At 33.9% G+C, this 23,336-nt stretch overlaps 1 protein-coding gene across 1 annotated transcript in view; it reads left to right on the top strand.

Moving 5' to 3' along the window:
• Nucleotides 1–23,336, top strand: part of NCAM2 (neural cell adhesion molecule 2) — a 311,529-nt gene that overhangs the window by 200,805 nt on the left and 87,388 nt on the right. The window contains exons 9-10 of the mRNA XM_032988334.2: nt 8,821–8,971; nt 22,966–23,153. Coding sequence (XP_032844225.1) covers nt 8,821–8,971; nt 22,966–23,153 — 339 coding nt within the window. The remainder of the gene's footprint in view (nt 1–8,820; nt 8,972–22,965; nt 23,154–23,336) is intronic.

The following is a 23,336-nucleotide window of genomic DNA, read 5'->3' as shown; positions in this document are numbered from 1 at the left end:
TGAAATCACCTCAGACCAAGACAATGCCTGGCAAGTCCTGAGACCCTGCACTGGAACACTGCAGAGCTTCTACTAGCGGTAGGAGATTCAAATACAATATTCATACTTACTGGGCTACAATCCCTGCCTGAAGGAAAACTGGGATCCTAGTGCTTGATGATTCCTTGTTCTTTCACAGTTACATAACTCACTCTGTATGGGCAGTTTGGTTTAGTACAGTGGTATAGTTTCACTGTACTAGTTATTTCTACAGCTGAAGTAATATTTACTTTAGATTTGAACTGACCCAAACAGAAACAGGACCGGGTTGAAGTTCTTAGTGAGAATAACCATGCTTGTTGCTACTGTTGCTGTATATATTTGATAGTGCTTATTCTTGTTCAGATGTACAGATCTTGAGTAATTACTGAAGAATAAATTCTGTCAAATCACAGTATTTTAAGTCTGAGCCGTCCTAGATCCCATATTGATACATGTTTGGAGGGATATGCTTGTGCTAGTCTTCCCTTACTTTGCAGGAAGACCTTGTGACTCCAATTTGCACTGAAGTTACAAATGCTTTGCAGCCATTTTAAAGATTTACAAAGCTGGGTTATAATCACCTGTGTCTCATTCTCATTTATCCAAAGAATCAAGTTATAGTAAGATTTGATTGTCTAAAGAAAGATGTAATTGTATAGTAAAATCATTATTTTTAGTGGCTGTTTTCTGTGAGGTCTGTATTGAATAAGAACATTGTACTTAATGGACTTATTTCTGAGAATTTGCTGGTCTGAATCCGTCAGTCACCTATGTTAATGACATCATAGCAGTGTTGGAGTAGATTCAGATCAGCAAAATTATTAGGAATAAAACCATTAAATACAGTATTTATGAGTGAATTGTAATTTCTAATTGCAAAGTACATATGCAGTTATTACAGTTGTAATATTTCTGTTATGAACACTCGTTTGTGTTTACTATTGTTATTTTTTATGGCCAACACAAATGCTTGTATTCCCCTACAAGCTTTTTTTATATGATGCTAATATTTTTGCAATTAATAATCATCAACCATGTCTTTCTTGTGATCTGCATCTTTAGTGGAAGTAATCTTGAATGGCTAATATCATATTTTCTCTCTTTATTATTTTTCTTTCATATTCTTTTGTGAATAAAAACAAATCAAGAAAAGAAGTTCAGTTTTCTGTTTCATATCTACGTGTTTTTGGTGTATTAGATATCCTGTGTCATCTCATTACATAAAACCTAAATTTGAAAGAAATGCCAACATGAATCAATCAAATATCTGCTCAGAATTTTTAAAAATTATATGAAGCTTTCAAGAATAAATTTTTCCTGAGATTGTACATGCTGTTAACAAGCTGCATAGAACCCACTATTATTTCCAATACGAGTTCTTTAAAAGTAACTGCTGTGTCTGCAGATGAACAGAAAAGCAAAGCAACAAAATTTTTTTCTTCATGATTAGTTTTTCATGCCTTCCCTAGTGTTACACTATAGATCTACAAAGAGTAGGTTCTTCAATAATTTCTTCCATGTGGAAAAACAAATGCCTAACAAATTCAGGAATTTGCAGCGTGCTGACATATGTATTTAACGAGCTACAGTTCTAAAAGAATCACAAGGTGTCCTATAAATATCACTGAAGTCCAAGACACTGCTGTAGCATTATTCTGATTCACTGGACATTAAGACATATGCACGTAGCAATACTCTGGAATTTTCTGCTGTCTCCAACAGGTGCATGGATAGAATACATTTACCTGAAGAGAATGGGAAATATTGTGAATATACCATCCATAATCCAGAAGGGAGCTTCCATCAGCTTCTACACGATGATGGCTGTTGTGACTAACAGCCTTTTCTCATCATCAAAGGTAGATTTTCAGACTAGGAATTGCTGATCACTTACATTTTACAGACCTCTGGAATTTTATCATCATTTAGTATCAGCATGTCAGGTTGCAGAAGTTCTTACCTTTCATGCTGCTTCAAGGAACAGTTTCATGAGCAATTATGATCGGCTTAAATCTCACATATAAGAAACGTCAGCCTGAAGTATATGATAGGAAGTTTTCCTCTCATGTGGATATCAACACAATCCAAAATCAGAAAGCTTCCTAAAAAAATTGTTATTCATGTAATTCCAAAGATTATTCTATTAATCAGTATTTGTTTTCTCCTTGAAAATTCAGTGATGTATATTTGGAACATGGCCAAGACAACATAGTGAGTTGGCAATTTTTGACAATTTGATTTGAAGAAGGAAGAGCTAGGCATAACATTAAAACAGGTTTTGGTTTGGTTTGATTTGGTTTGGTTTTTTTCATCCTTCATGCCCCTCCCCACTCTCAGCGTGAGGATCTCTTCTACCATGTACATCTGCAGCAGCTCCTTTGGAGGAACTAGAAAAAGTCTTGTAGCTTCTACTCAAGTTGTATGTTCTCACAATGACTGTTCTTGAGTATGTTGCACCTTGTTTTACAAAAGAAACAACACTCTCAGTTCTAAGCCACTGTTTCTTCATCTTTTCTGTTGTTAACACATGCAATGCACGTTCAAAATAACACTAAAGTACACAAGGTGTCAGAAGATATAGTCGGTAAATACGGGACAGGCAAAACTAACCTGCAGTAGTGTAACTATGGACAGGAATGGCACTTAGATCACAAGTAAGCTTTAAACATTAGAAGAAAAACAAATAAAGGTACTTCAACCTGTCTAGATTTTAAATGTAGGGTTTTTTTACTTGCGGTCTCGCACTTGAACTTCAAGAGATGAAGGAGTATTTTGTCAGCCAAATAGTAAACTCTACAGGAAGGAAGATAATCAACACAAAGTCACAGCTGCTCTAACCATCCAAGTAATATTACCAAAATCCAGCTACAAATGAGTCACCAATTTCTGCATCTGTTCTCACATTCCGCTCTGGCTTTCAGCCAGCTCAGAATGCACATTTTGGCAGCCATACAACTTCATCTCATTTGGTGATACAGTTCCTCCTCAGTGGGAGTTGGAGAAACGGTTGATAAATCAAACTCAACCACTAATCCCACCGTCCACTCTTCCCCAAGTACAGCTTTCTACAATTGAAAAATAATTACAATGCCTAAGTGCCACAATTAGCTAATTCTCCCCTTCTGAAAAATTATACTTTCTTTACTACAATGGCAATAGAATTGTGCAGATTGGACACTCTGTGGTACCTGAATAATGTCCCAGAAGCTGTTCTTGTCTCTGTATGCTGTTGTCTCATCACATCCCTATTCTTTCTGCATGAACCTTTGAAATACATGGTTATCATCATTCTGGTACTGCCTTGGGAATTCTGGAACATGGTATTGGAGCTGTGCATGGACGAGTCAGGTTAGCATCAACTGGTCAGGACTTTGGGAATATTCACGTGTGGAACTACAAATCATGTGAGAAGTTTGGGAAGCAAGAGCATGACAGAAAAAGGTAGAATAGCTGTCGTGGTTTAGGCCTGGTTGGTAGCCAACCACAATTCAGCAGCTAATCACCCTCCCTTCCCCCTCCCCACCTGGGAATGGGGGAGGGGATTAGAGAGGTGAAGGGAGACTCGCAGGCTGAGATAAGAACAGTTTAATAATGGCAATAAAACGAAAACAATAACAATGATGGGGGGAAAACAAAAAGAAATATATAAACAGGCAATGTACAGTGTAATTGCTCACCACCCGATAACCAATATCCAGCCCATTCCCAGCTAGTGACCCCGAGATACCAAGATCCCACAATCATAATCCCGGAAGCGAGAGAGAGAGAGCTCCTTCCCAACCACCCCTCCTCTGTATAGTGAGCATGATGTTCCATGATATGGAATATTTCATTGGCCTGTTAGGGTCAGGTGCTCTGGCCGTGCCCCCTCCCTGCTCCCTGTGCCCTTGTGCATGGGCAGGACATGGAGAGTCAGAGAGTCCTTGAAGTCTCGGTAGCAGCTGGAAACATCAGTGTGCTATCAGCATTTTTCCCATACCAAACCCAAAGCTAAATCCAAAACACAGCACTCATCTAGTCCCTGAAAAGGAATATTAACTCTATTTCAGCCCAAACTAAGACAATAGCATATATAGCATGACAATTTTATCAAAATTGAAAATCTAGATTTACTATTACAGAATCTGTAGAATTAATATCACATGATGAGATACTTCCCATTTTATTATTAGTCTATGATTCTTTTGGGTTAAGCTACATATTCTAAATAAGAATATTGCATAGGCAGAAAGGTCTCATGGTTTGGTTGGTTTGTTATGTTTTTGGGTTTTTTTGGTTTTGTTTTTTTTTTTTTTTTTTTTTTTTTTTTTTTTTTTTTTCAGAAGGCACTTTTTTATACTTCAGGGTTGTCATTATGGATAATTTTACCTGGAAACCTATATGGAAGAGTTTTCTTTTCTTTGTCAGTGTCAGACAACTAGATTGCTATCAGTATTCAAAATAAAAGTTTTTTTTCTGTTAAATGTTAAATTCTTAATTTTGGGAATGTGTTTTATGTGGTTAACTCACAGTCAGCTGTACCTGAGTAAAACACTAACAGTCTCTGCTGAGGACTTGTCAGTTGTGTTTTAGCTTTATGCAGATGATGAGGTTCTGGGAAAGAAAAAAAAACACCACCAGAGACCTCAAAAAAACACTTTTATTTATGAATTCTATGAAATTCTCCAATTAACATTAATGGTGAAAACTATTTTGATTTTCAAGATTTTATTATGATTTCCAAAATGCTGTAAAAATGTAACTTCTGAAGACCTTCTCTGTCTTTACCATTTTCACGAAACACAATCGCCTGTTTATTGGAATTATTCTTCCAGTGTCTTACACTGTAAGTGCCTGTTAACATACTTGCTTATTGATTTTTCTAAAGAAGTGTGTATATCTGTATGTAACTGTGTTGACTACATATGTTTTTCAGACCTCAATGATTATTCATGCTCCATGATGATAGAGATGATATGGAGTAATTCAGTGACTGAGCAGAAATCATAAGTATTGAACCACAGAGACTGTTACGGTTGTCTAGGTTTTTGTTCAGTCTATGTTTTATACTCTTTATTAAAACTAAGAAATAATAGTACATGTACTTATTCGATCTATCAGAAAACACTATAGCACATACTTTACATCTTTCTCACAATAACATTCAAAAGGAAAAAAAAATATTCCAATTTAGTAGGTGTCCATTATTTATTTCAGGCAGACTTGAGAGTTACTGACGTTATTAATTTATGGAGATTATATCAGTATTTTGATTTGACACCAGTGGCATGTCCAGTGCTTTTTTCCTGGTGCGGATTTCTACTTAGGACTGCTGGGTAGGTGCAGTGTATTTCATGTTCGCATGTGTGCTGTCTCTTCCTCTTCCCATTTTGTTGTGTTGTGGTGCTAGACATGGTGCTAACATCTGCTCACCATACTTAGTGCAGGAGGGAAATAAGCCTCAGAAAGATTTTACCAAGTGTTATAAAGTTCTGGTGGGCGCAGACCCCAATGTCAATGCTGTTCCTGCTTGACATTGTGTATTTGCTGTTCAGGGTTAACAAGACGACTGTTGTTATGGATCAGTATGAGTGCAAACTTCTGTTTTGTCGATACATTCTAATTTTGATAATGCTCTTTACAAGAACAGGAAAATATAACTAGCACGGTTTCAGTTTTTTCCTCAGGCTAACATTGCATATTCACTTTTTGTCTCAGCTTCTTCATTGCTTTTTGCTGTAGTTAACTTCTGTGTCTGCTGTGTTCTAGTGTTTGTTCCTAGCTGTGCTTCAGCACCACTGCACTATTACTTACTTTTTGTGTCATCACAATGACTTATTTACCCAGATCCCTATTAACTGACTTATACCATAGAACGGTATAATACAGCCACACTAGTGTTTTTGAAATCCCTATGCACATTCGTCATACTATCTAGCATTTTTCATTTGCATGTGTTAATCTCCAGCATATTCTGGGAATCCTCTCTAGACATAGGCAACTGCGTCAAAACATTTTCTTTTATTTATTTATTTATTATTTATTTATTTATGGAATTTGCTTTGTCTGTATTTGCACTCTTGTTTTCTTTCATGTATTTCTGTGTTCAGGAATGTCAGCCAAACAGTATATTTTTAGTCAGGTGTTGCACCATGTTTTCCGAAAAATTAATTGAATTGTATAGTATTCCATCGGCAGAATAGGACCAGGAAACAGGAAACTGTTCATGAAGAAGACACAGTGTAATACAAATTCTGATCAGTGCAGCAGAAAACATCTTATATATTTTACATTATTTTATAAACAATTTCAAAGAGACTGTTGTAATCATTTTCAGACAATTTTTTGAAAGTAGAAATTAACTTTAGCAGATGCATATTTTTATGATAAATAATATGATAAAATAGCACCGCAAATTTTATACTTTTGTAAAAATACCTTTAATGACGTTAGTGAGGATTATAAGTAATTTAACTCTTTTTACAGGAATCCTGTTGACCATACTACACAGAAGGTACAGCTAGTACATATTTGTTTTTGAGAGAGTGAAGCATTACCGTTTAGAATACATATTTTTAATTCAGATTTTTTTCTCTTTTTCATATATGCTTCTAATAACCTATTGCTGGAAACATAAAATTTATCTAGCTGAATAATCTCTGATCTAATTTGGAAAATCATGTTGAAAGAACTTCAGTGAATGTGTTGTTACAGCTATAGGTCAATATAATTTCACAGAAAGACACTTTGCATTTTTCAAGGAGAAGGTACTAAGAAAGATTTTGGTTCCTCACTGGAGGTTTGTAATATGCAGCGAGGAAGTACAAAGAATGTTTTTTCCCAAAATACCTGTTCTCTACTACTATGCTCTATTGTATAGAGCTACCTTAGTGCTTTAGGAGAGCAGCTCTTAAAGAATCACTAATACAGTATTTAGTACTGTATCTGGTTCATAGTCACAGGTTGTTTCAGATTATATTTTCTCACCATTTAAAATGTGACTTCTTAGGGAAATATTTATAATCAAGGTAACATCAGAAATAAAATTGCTGAAGCATGTGTACAGTTTAGGTAGAAATAATGTAGATTTACCATTGTATTACATACTTGATGTTTTAAAAAAGAATGAAATAATCCATAGGTAAATAATGATGTTATTAACTATGTCATATAAAGTACTTGTTTTATATATATATATATATATATATATATATATATATATATATGTGTGTGTGTCTTTAAGAATTGTATATCATAAATTAGAAAGGCACTGAATGTTTTATTTTAAAGAAATTGCATTATCCCAGTAATTCCCTCCAAAACCCATGACACTCAGTACTGTATCGTGTTTACTAGTAACTTCATAACTATTCTCTTTCCTATTTTAAAGGTATAATGAAAATAGAATTTTCAGCATTAGAAGTCACATAAGAGAAAAATAAGTGGTCTTAGTTACTAATTTTTACCAGTCCAGAGGGTTTTAGGTTTGTTCTTGCATTAGAAGTCCATAACTTTAATTTATGTACCTATGCTGTGAGGTTTTCACAGGAAACAAAATTCAGTGTCTTTGGATACTGATGTGGGATTTGAATACTTTTATTTCAATAGAAATTATGATATACATAATGCTTTGTAAGATGGCTTTATGTCAAATATTTTAAGACTTAAATTGTGTGCATTTTTCCTCTATTTAATAAAGAAACAATTGTACAAAGTTAAAAACTCGGTCACTTAAATATTAGCTGCCTCTTGCTGAGTATTTAGTGTAAAAAGCAGTAAGCTTGAGAGTATGTATTTGTAGGATTGGACATTAAAGTATGTTTCAAGTTTAAATATCATACAGTGAAATAGTTACTGCTTCTTTCTTCCTTTTCTACCTTTCTCACTAAAGAAGGTAGGTAAATATCATCTTTTTTTGTCAGCTTTTTTTTCCTCAAATGAAAAAAGTGAAAGAAAGAAGTGAATCAAGTTTCCCAAAGCTACGAAACAAGTAAAGAGCAGAACCAGATTATTTTTCCTCAGGTGTACTACTCCATGAAGGTTGAAGTGTCAAGCAGAGGCTATTTTTAAAAAATGTTTTATTTAGATTTCTCTATTTTTATACTCATCAAATTCATGTTTTTGGAGAGGAGATGGGGAGGTGTTATGGATAAGGATTTTTATGAAGTTTCTAAATGTAAAATTTATGTTCTAGAAAATCAGAAGCCAGCATTCATTTTTTACCCTTGCCTTTTTACATGCAATGATATGGAAATGAAATCCAGAAATTATAATTGCACTTATGGATCATGTTTTTTAACAATTGTGAGCTTCTGACAATAAAATATAACTAATGAAAATAACTCTATGACGGGATTGGTGTTTTGATCATTGTTTGAGGAGGTATTTCTATTCAGTTTCACAGTTACATTTTTAAGGACAAGAGAGATAATGCTAACTAATCTAAGATACTATGATTTTACATGTATGCATACTCATTAACTGCAGCATCATAACAAAATGAGTGAGATCATAAACAGGTTATGAGTATGCAGTTCACTATTCCAGTCATAAGTGGATACATTTTCTGATTTACCTTGACAATGTTCCTTTAAGCATGTACTTACTCCTTTGATTCTAGAGCCTAGAAACAGAACATCTTTTTCTATATTTTTTTTTTATTTATTTGAAAAATTTAGAAGTTGCATAGCTGTTGGTAATAACTTCACCATAGGTGAAGAGATGCTTTCAGTCATACTTGTCAGTGGTGTTTAATATATAAAACATAAATAAATATACATATATATAAAACCTTTCTTTTTCCTGAATCAATGTAAACAGAGCCCAGATGGCCGTATAGAAGTCAAAGGGCAGCATGGAAAATCGTCACTGCATATTAAAGATGTGAAGTTGTCAGATTCAGGGAGATATGACTGTGAAGCTGCAAGTAGAATTGGTGGGCACCAAAAGAGCATGTACCTTGATATTGAATGTAAGTTATAATATTTCATTTTCTCTTTTAAATTTGTTCTAAAAGAAAAAAAAGTACATTCTTAATGGAAGGTCAGTTTTTCCTGGTAATTGATGTTTAGACTGCATAATTTAAGAAAGCATGTCCTTCTATAGTTAGTGATACTGAATTCTGTGAAGGAATCCTGTCTTCTGAAGTTGACAAGACCCTTTTCTGTGATTTAAGCAGGACAGGATGTCATCTGAAATCATATTCCAGTGGTATTTACACACTATCTTAAGTTTGAACTTAATAACTTTAAATCTTTGGGCTAGTGGAGACTGCTGTGGGTGAAAAGTATTCAGTGGGACAACATAAGGACTGATCTCAGTCTTGATCTTAAACTTTTAAGATTCAGCAAAGACTTATGCTTTTTTCCTGGTTCTCTGATTTACTAATCCTCAACAATTCTCTAGTCCCTGTTACAACCCCTTCTGGAGTTCAAAACTTTGTGACAATCTTTTTTTAGAGATTCAAAGATCTTGACTTTTACCCAGGAGAAAAGGAGATTATTTTTGCTTAGAGAAAGTCTGATGTTTAGAAGCCAACCAGAGGATACAAATTGGAAATACACGAAAATTAATTGGAAAATTTTCTCCTGAAACTGTTCTTCAAATGCATGAAGCAAAGGTCTTCAAAAAATGAAAATGAGAAAAAAAATCCTTCTTTTGTTTTTCATCATTGTACTATTTTGATGGAGATTTTCTAGATACATTTGATCTACATTTCCAATATAGCTTCAGTGAGCAAGCCTATTTGAGATTGAGACTCTGAATGGAAAAAGTCTTTCCAGTGGTTAGATAGAAGTTGGATTAGGACACGTGACACAGAAAGATGAGTAACGGTTGCAGACCACTGAGCAATTTCCTGAGGAGTTCTGCAAGTGACTTCAATATACAGTTGCATGTTCCATCTTTTTTTGGAAGGCAAGCAATGCATTATGACATAGGAAATAAATCTGAAAGAAAAATGAGAAATGGTCAAAATTGTAATTAGATGTTAGGAATGGAGAGATTTGCCAACCTGGAAAATGTAATAAATAAATACAGTATTTATTAATAGCTCTTGCTATTTATCAATAGCATTGATACTCTTCAATATAATAGACATATGAAGGGATTTGAAACTTTGCAAAATGTTATTATTCCTTTTGGAGCATATTAATTTGCTATATTTGTTTCTTTAATGAGTGCACTGGTGCACTGATAATTATTTATATATATATATTTAAAGGGAAAAAATATTTTACTAGGTAAAAATGCAAGTTCAGTGAAATTCCTATAAATTTTATGTAATATCATGTACTACTGTACACATAGTGATGTGAACTATATTGTTTGATTAAGGTTATGTAGTTGTTATGCTTTAAACTTAAATATTAATACCTCTTGTATTCAAAAGACAGAGATAGGATACATCCCATTTTATGAAACAAGGGCAATTGAAATTTCAGAGTTTATTAGTAATGCAGAATTCATGCTAAAGGGCATAACAAAATCTCTAGATTGATACAATACATAATTATAGTTTAAGACCCCTTTCAGTGTGAAAGTTTTAGAACAGAATTTAAAAGTAACGTATTCTCATTATGGTATGTCAGACTTAATTTTGAGTATGTGTGGGAGCAATCAAATATAGTGTGCAATACACTTTTTGATACAGCATAAGACCTTCTAAAGTTCAAAAGTCTTCTGAGAAAACACATTTTTTTTAAAAGAACTTAGAAATATTATACTGTCTTCAGAGATATCACACATTGTAATTTTTCTTTTTTTTTTCTATAACACAAGATTTTTATTTGGTCTAGCATAGAATTATGACATTTCTAAAACTATAGTTTTAATTTTTAAATATTTCAACTGATAATTAAGTTTAAACCAAATATATTTTTTTTTCCAGTACGGGTGTTCTTTGAATAACAGCAGTACAACTTCCTCCATATTCTTTATGTGTTAGGTATTCTTATAATGCAAAGCAAAAACTATAGGTCTGTCTCCATTGATATTCTGATTAATGAGTCAGAGAAGTTTTTTGCTTGCCTTGGAAATGACTTTGCACTGGCATATGAACTACAAGTATAGCTTATTTGTCTTGCCCAGGAAATAAAACACTTGTCTAATGGTGAAGACTACCTCTGTTCTTTAAAATAGTGTCCCCAGGAAAAGGTCTTCTTTCCAGCCTCATCTCCCATCAGTCTAAACTCTGTCATAAACTTCAGTAATTAAACCGTCTCTTCAAAGAATCTATCAGTATCTCATTACCACCGTTTCCATACAATGCTGTGTTGCCATAAGTGCTAACAGTCCTTTTCTCAATTACAAAAATGTTCTTTTGTGAAGCAGGTGTCATAGTTATCCTTCATTACACTTATTTCACTTTGTAAGTTGCAGGCTAGAGACTTTCAGCAAAAGGTACAGATTCAAAAACTAAGCAACTGATTTCTATTTGTCTAGTAAAATGGGAAAATGGAAGGAATAGTTATAAGATTCTGTAAAGTTGGTATTGAATATATGATTTGACTGTCCTTCTATTATTTTCCAAGTGATATTTTTTCAGCATCTTAATTGTAATTGCAGACATTGCTATATGGGTTTTTTACATTTTTCTTGCCAAATATTAATTTACTATAGTGTGTAAAACACTTCAAGATATTTTAATTTTCACTTCAATTATTTTGGGTTTATTTTCTTCAAAACCAGTTTTGAAAAGATTTTTTTCAGGTATGGCTGGGTCTTTACATAATCACTAGTGAACCATTTTAGCAGAATTTTTATTATTTTTAATAGTATTCTAGCATAAACCTCAATAACTATATTAAATTAAGAATATAAATAAATAAACAAGACTTAGTAGTTTAGATTGTTCCATAGTTCCTAGATAGGACTAATCAATGCACCTATGCCATTCTGTAAGTTAATGACAAAACTACAGCAGTGTTTTCTTTGTATGTTTTAATACATTTGACAGTTTGTGTAGTCAGGAGAGGAGCACGCCCCCATCACATCCTTAAATGTCCGTGCAGTTAACCAGGCCTAAAGGAGACACAGAGTGCTCCGATGTCACTGTCTCATCCTTGTACTTACTGACCCCTACCAGAGACTTAAACTGACAGTGGGATTGCAGAGTTTCCTTACTTTTTCCTTGTTCTCTGTTGGGGTTGCTCTTCATGAGAAGAGCAGTTCTCCAGGACAGGAAGAGATTATCAGGTTTGATACCAGTTGGGCACAGTTCAGTTAACCTTGCCTTTTATCTGAAGTAAATACTAGACAAACATGAATTGTAGGGAACCCAGGGGCATTTCTGAGGATTTGTTCCTACAAAGTCATCTTTGCATTTTGTTATATTTAGTTTTCCTTAAATGAAATACGAAAAATAAATCAAAATGACATGACAAAGATACCATTATAAGTATTATTTGCTAATGGATTTCATTAACTACAAAATGTGATTATACATATTAAGCCTATTGTATTGCATAATAATAATAATAATAGAAGTAACTGATTGAAAAGTTCCTGTGTGATGCCATATATGATGTATACTAGGTATTACATATGAAGATGTGTCTACAGTAGTTACCTATATATTTATCATATAGAAATAGGTGTTTATTTTTTTAATAAAAACAATTCTAGAAATTGGTAAAAAATACTAAAAATAGACAAAGTAGGAGATACGCTAAGATCAGGTTTTCTGAAGGGCCAGAGGTATTTAAATGTACAAATCCGAGTGAATTACAGCTTGATTTTTGCATACAATACTACGAGGTGCCTTTCAAAGTTACAGTTTTCCTATGCAGATGTTTACATTTCAATATGGTATTTTTTGACTTTTTAGCTAAGACATAATTATTCTGAAAAATACATGCTAGGGTTATAAAGGACTCTTAAAAAGCATAATACAGAATTGACAAAAAGAAGAAAGATTCTGATGAGATAACACATTGTTTCTTAGGTTCCACAAATTATTCACTGTACTGTTTAGCATTAGAGAATGAAATATTGTAATTTTGACATGTTCAATATGCTGGATCATCTTTCTTCATAGTATTATTCTTCGTTAGGATGCACTGATGGCATTAATAAGTTGGAAAGGATTTAAACAAGCCAGTAATGATGAGCATTCTGTGATCCTTAGAAGTGGCTTTCTACTTGCCTTTACAGTCTTCCCTTCTTTGTGTTCAAACTGTCATTAACACAGTCAGAAATATTCAAAGCACTCAATTGTGTACTCCTAGGTGCACACATTGTGTAAGATGCTGGTCTCTGTTTGCTCTGTATCACCAAATGTAAATTCTTTTGGAGAATATACCTGTTGCTGCAGAAAATGTATTAAGCCATGTTCTTTGGAAGAGTCTCCGTTTTACCATGTACTACCTGGGAAGCATCCCATCTTTGCCGTTTGTAGCTGCAATTACCAGTTTTCACATCACTCTATTTCAGTTAAAACTCCCCAGTTTCAATATTGATACTGCAGTTATTAGATATGCTGTAAGGTGCAAAAAAGCTTACTTCCACACTCTACACAAAGACTAGTGTTTTGGGATATAATCTACTATCACAAACATACTACGTTCAGTTATATGGTACATTTTTGTATGAGATCACCTACATGAGTTGTTGACAAATATAATTTCTTTGAAAACAATTTCTAAAAAAAAACATTTCAATAAAGTGTCTTCCAAAATGAGAACTTTTTCTTACTACTGGTTTTTATATGAACATTAATTTTGTAGTTATATTCCTTATTAGTTAAGTACCAACATGAAGTTGTACCAAAAAAAAATTGTATAGCCTGTGCAACACAGTCTTTACCTGTAAAGAAACCTGTGCAGTATTTATTATACAAATGTACTGCTTATCAGAAACAGTCTTTTTTCTTTTTTTTTTTTTTTTTTTTTTCCCACCACAATTTGAAATCAACCTCATTACTGTTACAGTATGGAACTTTGTTTCCTGAGTTGATTAGTCTTTTGGCTTTTCTGTATTGCACTGTGGTTATTGCAGATGCTTTGGATTCATGCTATTTAATTTTATATCTTTGCAAAAATACACAGCATTACTTAAAAAGCAGGTTGAACAAATTGAGCCACAAATTCTATTTACCTTCAAGGAAACAAGGCTTTGAATCAGTGAAAATAATACTACTGTGTGCAGAATGTCACAAATGTTGTGATATGTCACAAATGTTTCAGTACTTACTACTATCATAAATTATAATAAATGCAGACAGTTCATACTTTGGATTCAGTTTCTGTTAAAAGAAATCAGTGTAGCAACATCTCATCACTACTCACAGAATGTTTGAGATTGGAAGGGATTGCCTCTTGTCCTGTCACTGGACACCACTGAAAAGAGCCATGCTCCATCCTCTTCACACCTTCCCTTCAGCTGTTAATCATGAGGGCCCAGCCCTATGTTGTTATCACAACCAGAAAACAAAACTGATAAACACAATCAGACGGCCTAAGAAAGAGATAAATGATGGGAAAAGCAATCAGGAGAAACAAAATGTTGAAATAATCTGGAAAATTTTGCATCTTTTCTGTTAAAATACTATTGGCTCTAGTTACATTTATTCCTGTCAAATTTATAGCTTAAAATGAGAAAGAAAAGATGGAAAAGGTCAATCTTTAGCATCATCAAATACATGACATAATATTGACATGACTTTGGAGCTCACAAACGTCACTTAGAAGATTTAAAATTTTCCTTCTTTGACTATCTTGTGCACTTGTATAGAAGCAAATTTGGTATGCCATTGCAGTGTCTTAAAGGGATTAAGAATATTGAATTCTGAAGAAAAGATGAGGTTTATCTCATAAAGTCACTTTGCAAAAAACATTTCACCAGAACTCCCTGTACTGAAGCAGAGATAAATGCATCTGTTGTCTTTTTCTGAGGTTGCGACAGTAAGTGTTACAAAGTGCCTAAATTATGCTTTATTCATCTGTATAGCAAATCTACCTATTCTGTAGCCGAAAAAGGGTGTAAAAATACTATAGAACAGAAATTCCATCTTAAAAACTTTTGGCCTATATATGCTAATGACTTGTTAAAATGCAATATTCATGTTAGGAATTTCTCTAAATTTTTACCTAATAGAGCTTTATACTGCATGTTTATGTTGACCTTGCAATGAGCTTGATGTCACTTTAAGTAGATTTTTAATAACATGTTGGCTATTGTTCTTTTAATAGAACAATACAATTTTGAATAAATAAAATATTTTAGGTTTTATTCTGTTTCTCTTCTAATAATTTATTCATTTTATTAATAGGTGTATATGCCTCAGCATCTTTTCTTACTGACATAATTTTTCACATATGCAATTGTGAAAAATGAAGATAAAGAAAAAAAGCAATAAAGAATTTTTCTGATGTTTCCTTTGAAGATTCTACTTCATGAGTTGGCCTTACAGGCTAAAAACATGAAATGTTTACACTGATAATTAATGCCTAAATTTTAAAGAGGTTTTTATACTTCCAAAATTCAGCAGAGTTTTACAAGTAATTTCATGCTATGTTAAGTGTAAGTTATATTATGCAGTGTTGACCTGTGAATGAAAAAGAGGCAACATGGCCTTTGTCCTTCTCTATACCTCCAAGACAGATCCAGCAGAGCAGAAACAACGCATCTGATAATTATGAAGAAAATAATCAAATGGTATGATAAGTGTGATGTTGAAACTTTTGCAATTTGAAAAAATCAAAATACCTTAAATTAAGTTTTGTAGCCTCAACATTTTTTTTCCCAGTTAACTTCCCTTAACTGCAGAATGCTTTGCATTACTTGAAGTCAGTATCTTTAAATAGTCTTCTGTTGTGTCAGAGTATCCTGAAGTCACTGGGTTAGCACATGCTTGAAAGAGGGACCTCCAGTATTGTTTACAACAAACCTGAGGCAAGTAGCTTTGGTTGCAATATCTGAGGACAGGTCCCTCTGCACCACAGAGCCTGCCTCTGGGCTGCTGTTGTTGGACACATTGGGAGCATCATAGGGCTAATGTAAAGAGAAAAATACTGGGTGAGTTTGAGCACACTGCACTGAAGGTCTGAGAGATACAAGATATGAGTTTAGGGGGACCACATGTTGGAAATGGATATACAAGGTAATTTCAGCAGTGCTGGTTGGGTTTTTAGTCTGTTCCTTAAAGTTTGTGAGAGATTTTTTGTTGTTTTCTGGACAGCACTGTGTGTAAAAATTAAGTAAAGACATAACGAGGCTGATAGTCCTTGCTCCATACAGGAACAACAATTATGATTTGGGACTGTAAGAGATAGATAGATAGATAGATAGATAGATAGATAGATAGATAGATAGATAGATAGATAGATAGATAGATAGATAGATAGATAGATAGATAGATAGATAGATAGATAGATAGATAGATAATGGAGAGAAGATATCAATAGGCATGTTGTGTAGGTAAGGATGACAGGTAGGAAAATATGGAAGGTAAAGATATGAAGCTGGATTTTGTTCTGAAAATGTGACAAGCAGTTTAGGAAGAGAGGTGATGGTTAAGATCCTGGTTTGAGAAAGGCATTGCATTTTTTCACTTTTGGCTATAAGAGAATTACATAATCTAGTATATGATGTCAGAAGTCTAGCCATCCTAAATTATTCTAGTATTTCTGTCCTGGAATACATATAACAATTGAAATTTTGATAAAAATTGGTGCCATCCAAAATAATGTGTCAGTAATTGGACACACCTGATCATTTTATTACTAAAATAAAAATTACTGCTACTGTGAGAGATCTGTAGGGGGAATTCTAGTTCTGATGGCTGATACTCTTGGTGAATTACAGACATAAAATATGACTGGTAGATACATGAAGATAGTTTCTTTTAAACATCACTATTGACGTACTTAGCTTATTTTACCTAGCTATGATTTCTTTATAATTTCTTCTCCTATTTTCGGCAGGTTTAGATAATTTTAGGCAGGTTTGCCCGTTCACAACAGGTATCTTCTTCTATGAAACAAAAGTTTATTGGGATTCTTTTGCTTGTTTTGTTTGGTGTTTTGGGTTTTGTTTAAAGTTATCAACCAAATACAATTCCTTAATGTCAAGTGGAATTCAAATTAAAATAGATACATTGAATTTATGAGTCTCTGGCAGCACCAAGCACCAGAACCATGTATGTATTCACTGCCCACCATTTGTTAAGGTTGAAGATGCCATTATCAATAACTTACTTTGCATCTGGCAGACAGATAGCTTATCTTCATGGTAACTAATTTGTTTTCTGTGCTTATGGAAATGGAGAAATAAGTGTGGTGTTTGGATATTAAAAATAATATCATAGGCAAATTTATCAGGGACTAGTACTGGTTGCCAGTAAGAGGGGGCTATTACTCTTGCATAAACTGCAAGTTATTAGTAGATAGTCCATCATACTACTGAATATCAGTGTTTTATTTTAATGCATTTTGAGGGAAACCGAGAATGGGGCAGAGGAATGGAAACATCACTGACAGTGGAGCTTCTTGTTACTTGTTGTGAAAGACACATGTACCTCTGCAAAACTGCTGATCTCAAACTTTAGAAATGATGAGCTGAATTCTGGAAATAGAAAGTCTAGTTTTAGCTAATAATCATGGCAATTTAAAACCTAGTACATGGTAAGTTTCATTTGCTTTTCTGTTTGTAAACTTCACATGCAGGTCTTGCATGCTTTTCCTTGCAGCCACATAACCGTGATAGTAGCAGTAAAATCATGAGATATTAAACCTGAAGCTCTGTAGTTCCCATCTTCTTTTTGAGGATGATTATGTATTAAAATCTAATCACCTGGCCCCATTTGTTAAGTCTTTCTCATATTATTTCTTGCTACAAGGAATATGTGGCAGTTATCGTACCTGTCTGGGGAAATTCTACTTTATCTCCAAGGAAAAGTTATTCATTCCAAAATATTAACTACTGTGAAACAGGTATGAGGGAGAAATTACAAGAGAAAGATAGATGGCTGTTAACCAAATTGTGGCAGAGTTACAAAAAATTAAGGGTACTTTTACAGGATGGATGGCAAGAAAAGTATTAGATTTGCTGGAGGATGTAGTTTAATAAAGTCCTTGATGATGAGGAACTTATGCCAGTATTAACCATCTAAGAGAGAGGCTTCCAATAATATACTACATAAAATGTCTTAACATCTTAACCTGACAATCTTTCATATATTTTCATTGCATGATCCAGGAAAACAAATTATTTGAGGAACAAATAGCCAAAAGATTGAAAACCCATGTTCTTAAATTAGGAAGTGCAAATCTGATTCTGTATACTAGATTGCAATTATAGTTGTCTGAACGCATGTGCTGAATCGGGTAATTTGCACTATCCAATTTTGTGTATAACGCCAAACATACACCAGAGCTGGATCTTTGAAGTCGTTAATTGAATTACTTTCTGGATGAGACAGAAGATGTATTAGTCTGTTCTTGAATCACTGTTCTCAGACTTTATACCTAACAAGTATATCTAAATGCCAGAGGCAGATTTCAGGTCAGTGTTTGCTTCTCTTACATAGTCTTCTCATGCAGATTATCCAGAACCGCTTCTCCTAACTGGAGTGCTGACCTGTCAGTTTCTTTCTTGTCTGGGAAAATGAACAGCTTGAGTTTAGCTGATTATGGTGCCATAATATTAACTACTCTAAAATGCTATTCTAAAGTTATGATTGCTTATAGAATCCTCTCATAGATCAGTTTTGTTTAATTTTGTTCCTTTGTCATATAGTCTTTGTTCCTTCTAGGCATCTTTTTCTGTTGGATTGTCTCATCTGTCCAGAATAATACTCCATCTTTCACCATTCAAGCCTGTAGCAGTACTTGTGAACTTTATTATATACTGGGCTGCATAAAAAGTAGCATGGCCAGCAGTTGGAGGGAGGGGATTTTCCCCCTATACTCACCTTTCGTGAGATGCCACCTGGAATACTGTGCCCATCTCTGGGGCCCCCAGCACAAGAAAGACATGGACGTGTTAGAGTGGGTCCAGAGGAGGGCCACAAAAATGATCAGAGGAGTGGAAGACATCTCCTATGAAGAAAGGCTGAGAGAGTTGGGATTGTTCGAGTCTGGTGAAAAGAAGGCTTCAGGGAGACCTTATTGCAGCCTTTCAATACGTAAAGGGAGCTTATAAGAAAAATGGAGAGAGACTTCTTGCCAGGGCCTGTAGTGATAGGACAAGGGGCAATAGTTTTAAACTGAAAGAGGCTCGTTTCAGATTAGCTATGAGGAAGAAATTCTTTACTGTGAGGATGATGAGGCACTGGCACAGGTCGCCCAGAGAAGCTGTGGTTGCCCCCTCTCTGGAAGGGTTCAAGGCCAGGTTGGATGGGGCTTTGAGCAACCTGGTCTGGTGGAAGGTGTCCCTTCCCGTGGCAGGGGGGTTGGAACTAGATGGTCTTTAAGGTCCCTTCCAACCCAAACCGTTCTACAAGTCTATGATTTATTGTGTGGCTATACTAACTAACATGAACAGTAGCTTTTGAATTTTCCTGCAGGGGTGTTGTTTTCTTTTTTTTTTTTTTCTTTTCAGTAGAGCACCATAAGATTCAGATGTAATAAATATCGTCAGGGTGGCTTTTTTTTTTTTAAATGGAGTGTATTGAAGCTCCTAGTTCTGTATTTAGGTATTTAGAAGTCCAGCATGTTGTCTTAACTGGTAGTACTTTATGTACAAAAGCTTAAAAATGACAGCTCATTTATACCCTGAAATTATTTTTTTTGTCAGGCATAAATTAATCCTGAGTTTCATAGAAGCTAAGCAGAACATATTTTTATTTTTTACTGGTTTTAACTTTTTCGCTGATCTTCATGGAACCTTTTTTTCTTTTTATACAGTACATATATTGCATTTAAGTATCCTTAACATATGTTAACATATGAGAAGGTGCACATTCTCATTTCAACTTGGTTATGCTTCATCTTTAGTTGACAGAATTTCTTGATGAATGTTCTGTTTATTAACTTAATTTATTTCTTAGTTATTCTAGAAAACTGGAGGGATCAGATTTTGTACACATATAAAATAGTTAACCTTAAGTTTTCAAAGCCTTGACTTTAAGGTTTGTTACTTTTTCATACTCTATGTTATATTAAACACATTATGTGTTTCTGTTTGACAAATACTAATTCTGCAACTATTTAAACTTAATATACTACAGAAAATAATGAAGAGCATACATGAAAAAACTAAATTTCTTTATAACCCAGTTATTCCCTTCCAACTATTATTTTTATTTTATAAAAAAATGTAAAATATCTTTGATTTGTACTGTAAAAAATTATTTCCAAAGTTATTTTCTTCGTGTGAAACATCGCTCCAGGTATCATAATCTATTCCTGACTAGGAAATCAAAAATCATCTGATTTAAGATAATTTATCTGAATCAAGTTATTGGCAGAGAGTCATCTTCATTTTGCTATAGTGGAGCTTTCAGCTGCTGGGGAAATGGCTGCAAAGCCTTTTTACTCAGACTTTTTGAGAGGGACAATCTGAAACTCTTTTTGATTAGGAATGCTTTAAGTTTGGGAGTTGATGATTTTGGGATATATCTTTATTTGATGGACTTCTATTTATGGTTTACAGTGTTAAAACTGTCTGTTAGTATCTGTAGTCATGTACAGATGGCAGTCCGTAACTCACCTATTCTTTTAAAATATAAAAAGACAGATCCTCTAGATCCAAAATCTACCTTTAGAAGAGAGAGAAGTCTGAATTGAAAGTCTCTATTATCCTAAATGCTTGTACCTGCAGTATAGAAGTATACACTACTTTTTCACTTTTATGACTTTTTAAATAGGATATGAGTTTGTCACGTGTATTTAAATCAACAGAGAGCATCAAACCACATGATGTTACCTAGGAAGGAAAGTTAGCCAGGTTCAAACAGAACATCTTTCTATCTTCCACATTCATGCCAGTGTTTTTTAAGACTTAACTTATTCTGAGAAATTGTGCATTGGAAGACAGTACTTACCTAAAATCTGTTGTGAAGTAACCACATTTTTTGCCTCATGAACACTCTGATGAGATTTCTGATCCATATGTTGAACACATTAGGTGCAAAAACTGTCTTCCAGGCAGAAGTCAGTTTGTGCAGTTTTCCTTCAAGTGACTCCCACCACTAATTTATTTTCCAGAGGAAAAGCCAGGGCTCTGACTCTTTGTATTCCTGACTGTACTTAATCATAAAACAGGCATATGCAGTTTAGTTTTTTTCTTCATATAGCTCCACTAGAGTGAGGTGTCGCTCTTCAATAGTTCATTCTTTGCACTAAGATGTTTAGATGATGAAATATGGGGGGTTTTTTAAAGGTCTATGAAAATCAAGGAGCACTAGAATTACTTATTAAAACATTTGGAAAAGAAAGATGAGCTCCTGTAGCTGGTAAATAAGTTCATAGGAAGACACACTTTACTTATTTGGATGAAACCACTTGCTTTCCTATAAAAATAAAGTCTGAATAGCTATTTTAAAAAGGCTTCAGGCATTGAGCAATGTAGCAGCTTTGATCGGTGCTTTGAAACTTCAACTGATAACAGTTCTTTTTGGTCAAAGCCTGTATGCATGCATGCAGCAGCAGCCTAATGTTATGCTTTTTGACAAAGGCAAACACAGAAAGAAATTGAAAATGTGCACTTCAGAAACAAGGAAGTCATTTTAAACAATGCCAGAAGCTAAATTTTACTATTTAAATGTGCTCAGTTCTGGTTTCTGATAGACCTATCCACAATTTTCTAGCCTAAAGTTAAACTATTTATGAGAAGACTAGAATAGAATTTCCAGAGATACATCTAGAAAAATTTTGGAGCTATTTATCAAAAGAAAAATATGTACATATAATTTTAAATATTAAAAAGAGATACCATGACACCAGCTATAATAGATAATTCTCTTTTAGAATTAAAGTGCTAGAGAGTTTCCTTGACTTTCAGTAATATAAAGAATATTTTATTAATAGTCTTAAAATATAAGAGTGGTATTAACATTTTTGTAATTACAAATTAATATTCAATAGGCAAAAATATATTATTTACCTAAGGCACAAGTAGAAGATCAGGGAAAGAGCAACTCCCTCTCATTTCCTAGAGACCACTAAACTGTTCCTGCTATACAGAGAAACAGTGAGCAGAACAGATAATTCTTGTCACTACTGGCATTGTGATGTGAAAATCATAGTTTGCAAACCATCAGTTTCCTCTGTGTCAGACTCAGTGTTTGGTTATATGTTTAACATACCCATTTATAGGCAGGTTTGTAAGACACATAATCTTTTTGCTTGTCTGTTGCTTCTTGATTTTATAAGGAACTGGTATAAATTTTATCCTAAATAGTGTACATATACACACAGTATTTTTTCTGAAGTAGGTAGAATGCATTGCAACAGTTTAAGTATTTTATTATTTTTTTTATTTCTACTTTTATTCACACAACTAAATATCTCTCTTTAGAAAGATTTCATAAAGTGTAAGAATTCCAGTGAGAAATGGGTGAAGCTTTTATTCATCTATGAAAATTTGGAGAGTGAATGTAATTTCTCCATAACAAAAGAAGACACTATAAAATCCGGATATTAACAGATTATGTATATAAGTTTCATAGGTTACCTCTCTTTGTCATCCAAGGGTCTGGCTGAAGTGTTTCACATCCTCAGGAAAACAAGTTCTTTGTAATTTCTGAGATAAAGTTTATCAAAGGCCTGATGTTGCCTAATGCTAAATATAATTAGCAGGTATTCTGCTCCTGAGAATTTCAGCTGAAACAATTTCATGAGAGGAGGAAGCTAGCAAAATAAAGGCTCAAGAAACTCAAGGTTGAATACTGGTATTTTCATGGTCCGTAATAAATTGATAAGCGATCAGCTGAAATACTGACATGAGCATGAAGGCTTGGATTGGGGTATACAGCTTGTTTTACTAAATCAGTTAATCTATTTGTGGATTACTTCCTTTTTCCAGATGCTCCAACATTTGTGTCAAATCAAACCATGTATTACTCTTGGGAAGGCAATCCTATCAATATAAGCTGTGAAGTGCTAGCAAATCCATCTGCATCAGTTCAGTGGAGAAGAGGAAAATTAATTTTACCGGTAAGAAATACAACACATCTGAAGACCTACAGTACAGGACGAAAGCTGATTCTAGAGGTAAGGCTTAAAATGGAGATCAGTGTGGTGACGTTTAATTTCTTCCTCAGTTTGGTACTGTTGCAAGTACTACAGAGTGCATTTAAGGATAAGACTTAAAATTTAATAAGTAAAGCTCTTTCAATAAAAAAATATTTATGAAGTGATTTATCTCCACATTTCTTGTGCGCAGTTGGAAAATAA

The sequence above is a fragment of the Tyto alba genome, unplaced genomic scaffold, assembly GCF_018691265.1.
Source record: "Tyto alba isolate M040663 unplaced genomic scaffold, T.alba_DEE_v4.0 Super-Scaffold_14, whole genome shotgun sequence".
NCBI lineage: Eukaryota > Metazoa > Chordata > Aves > Strigiformes > Tytonidae > Tyto > Tyto alba.
Note: the sequence above shows the minus strand (reverse complement) of the source record. Positions and strands in the feature narration are given on the sequence as shown.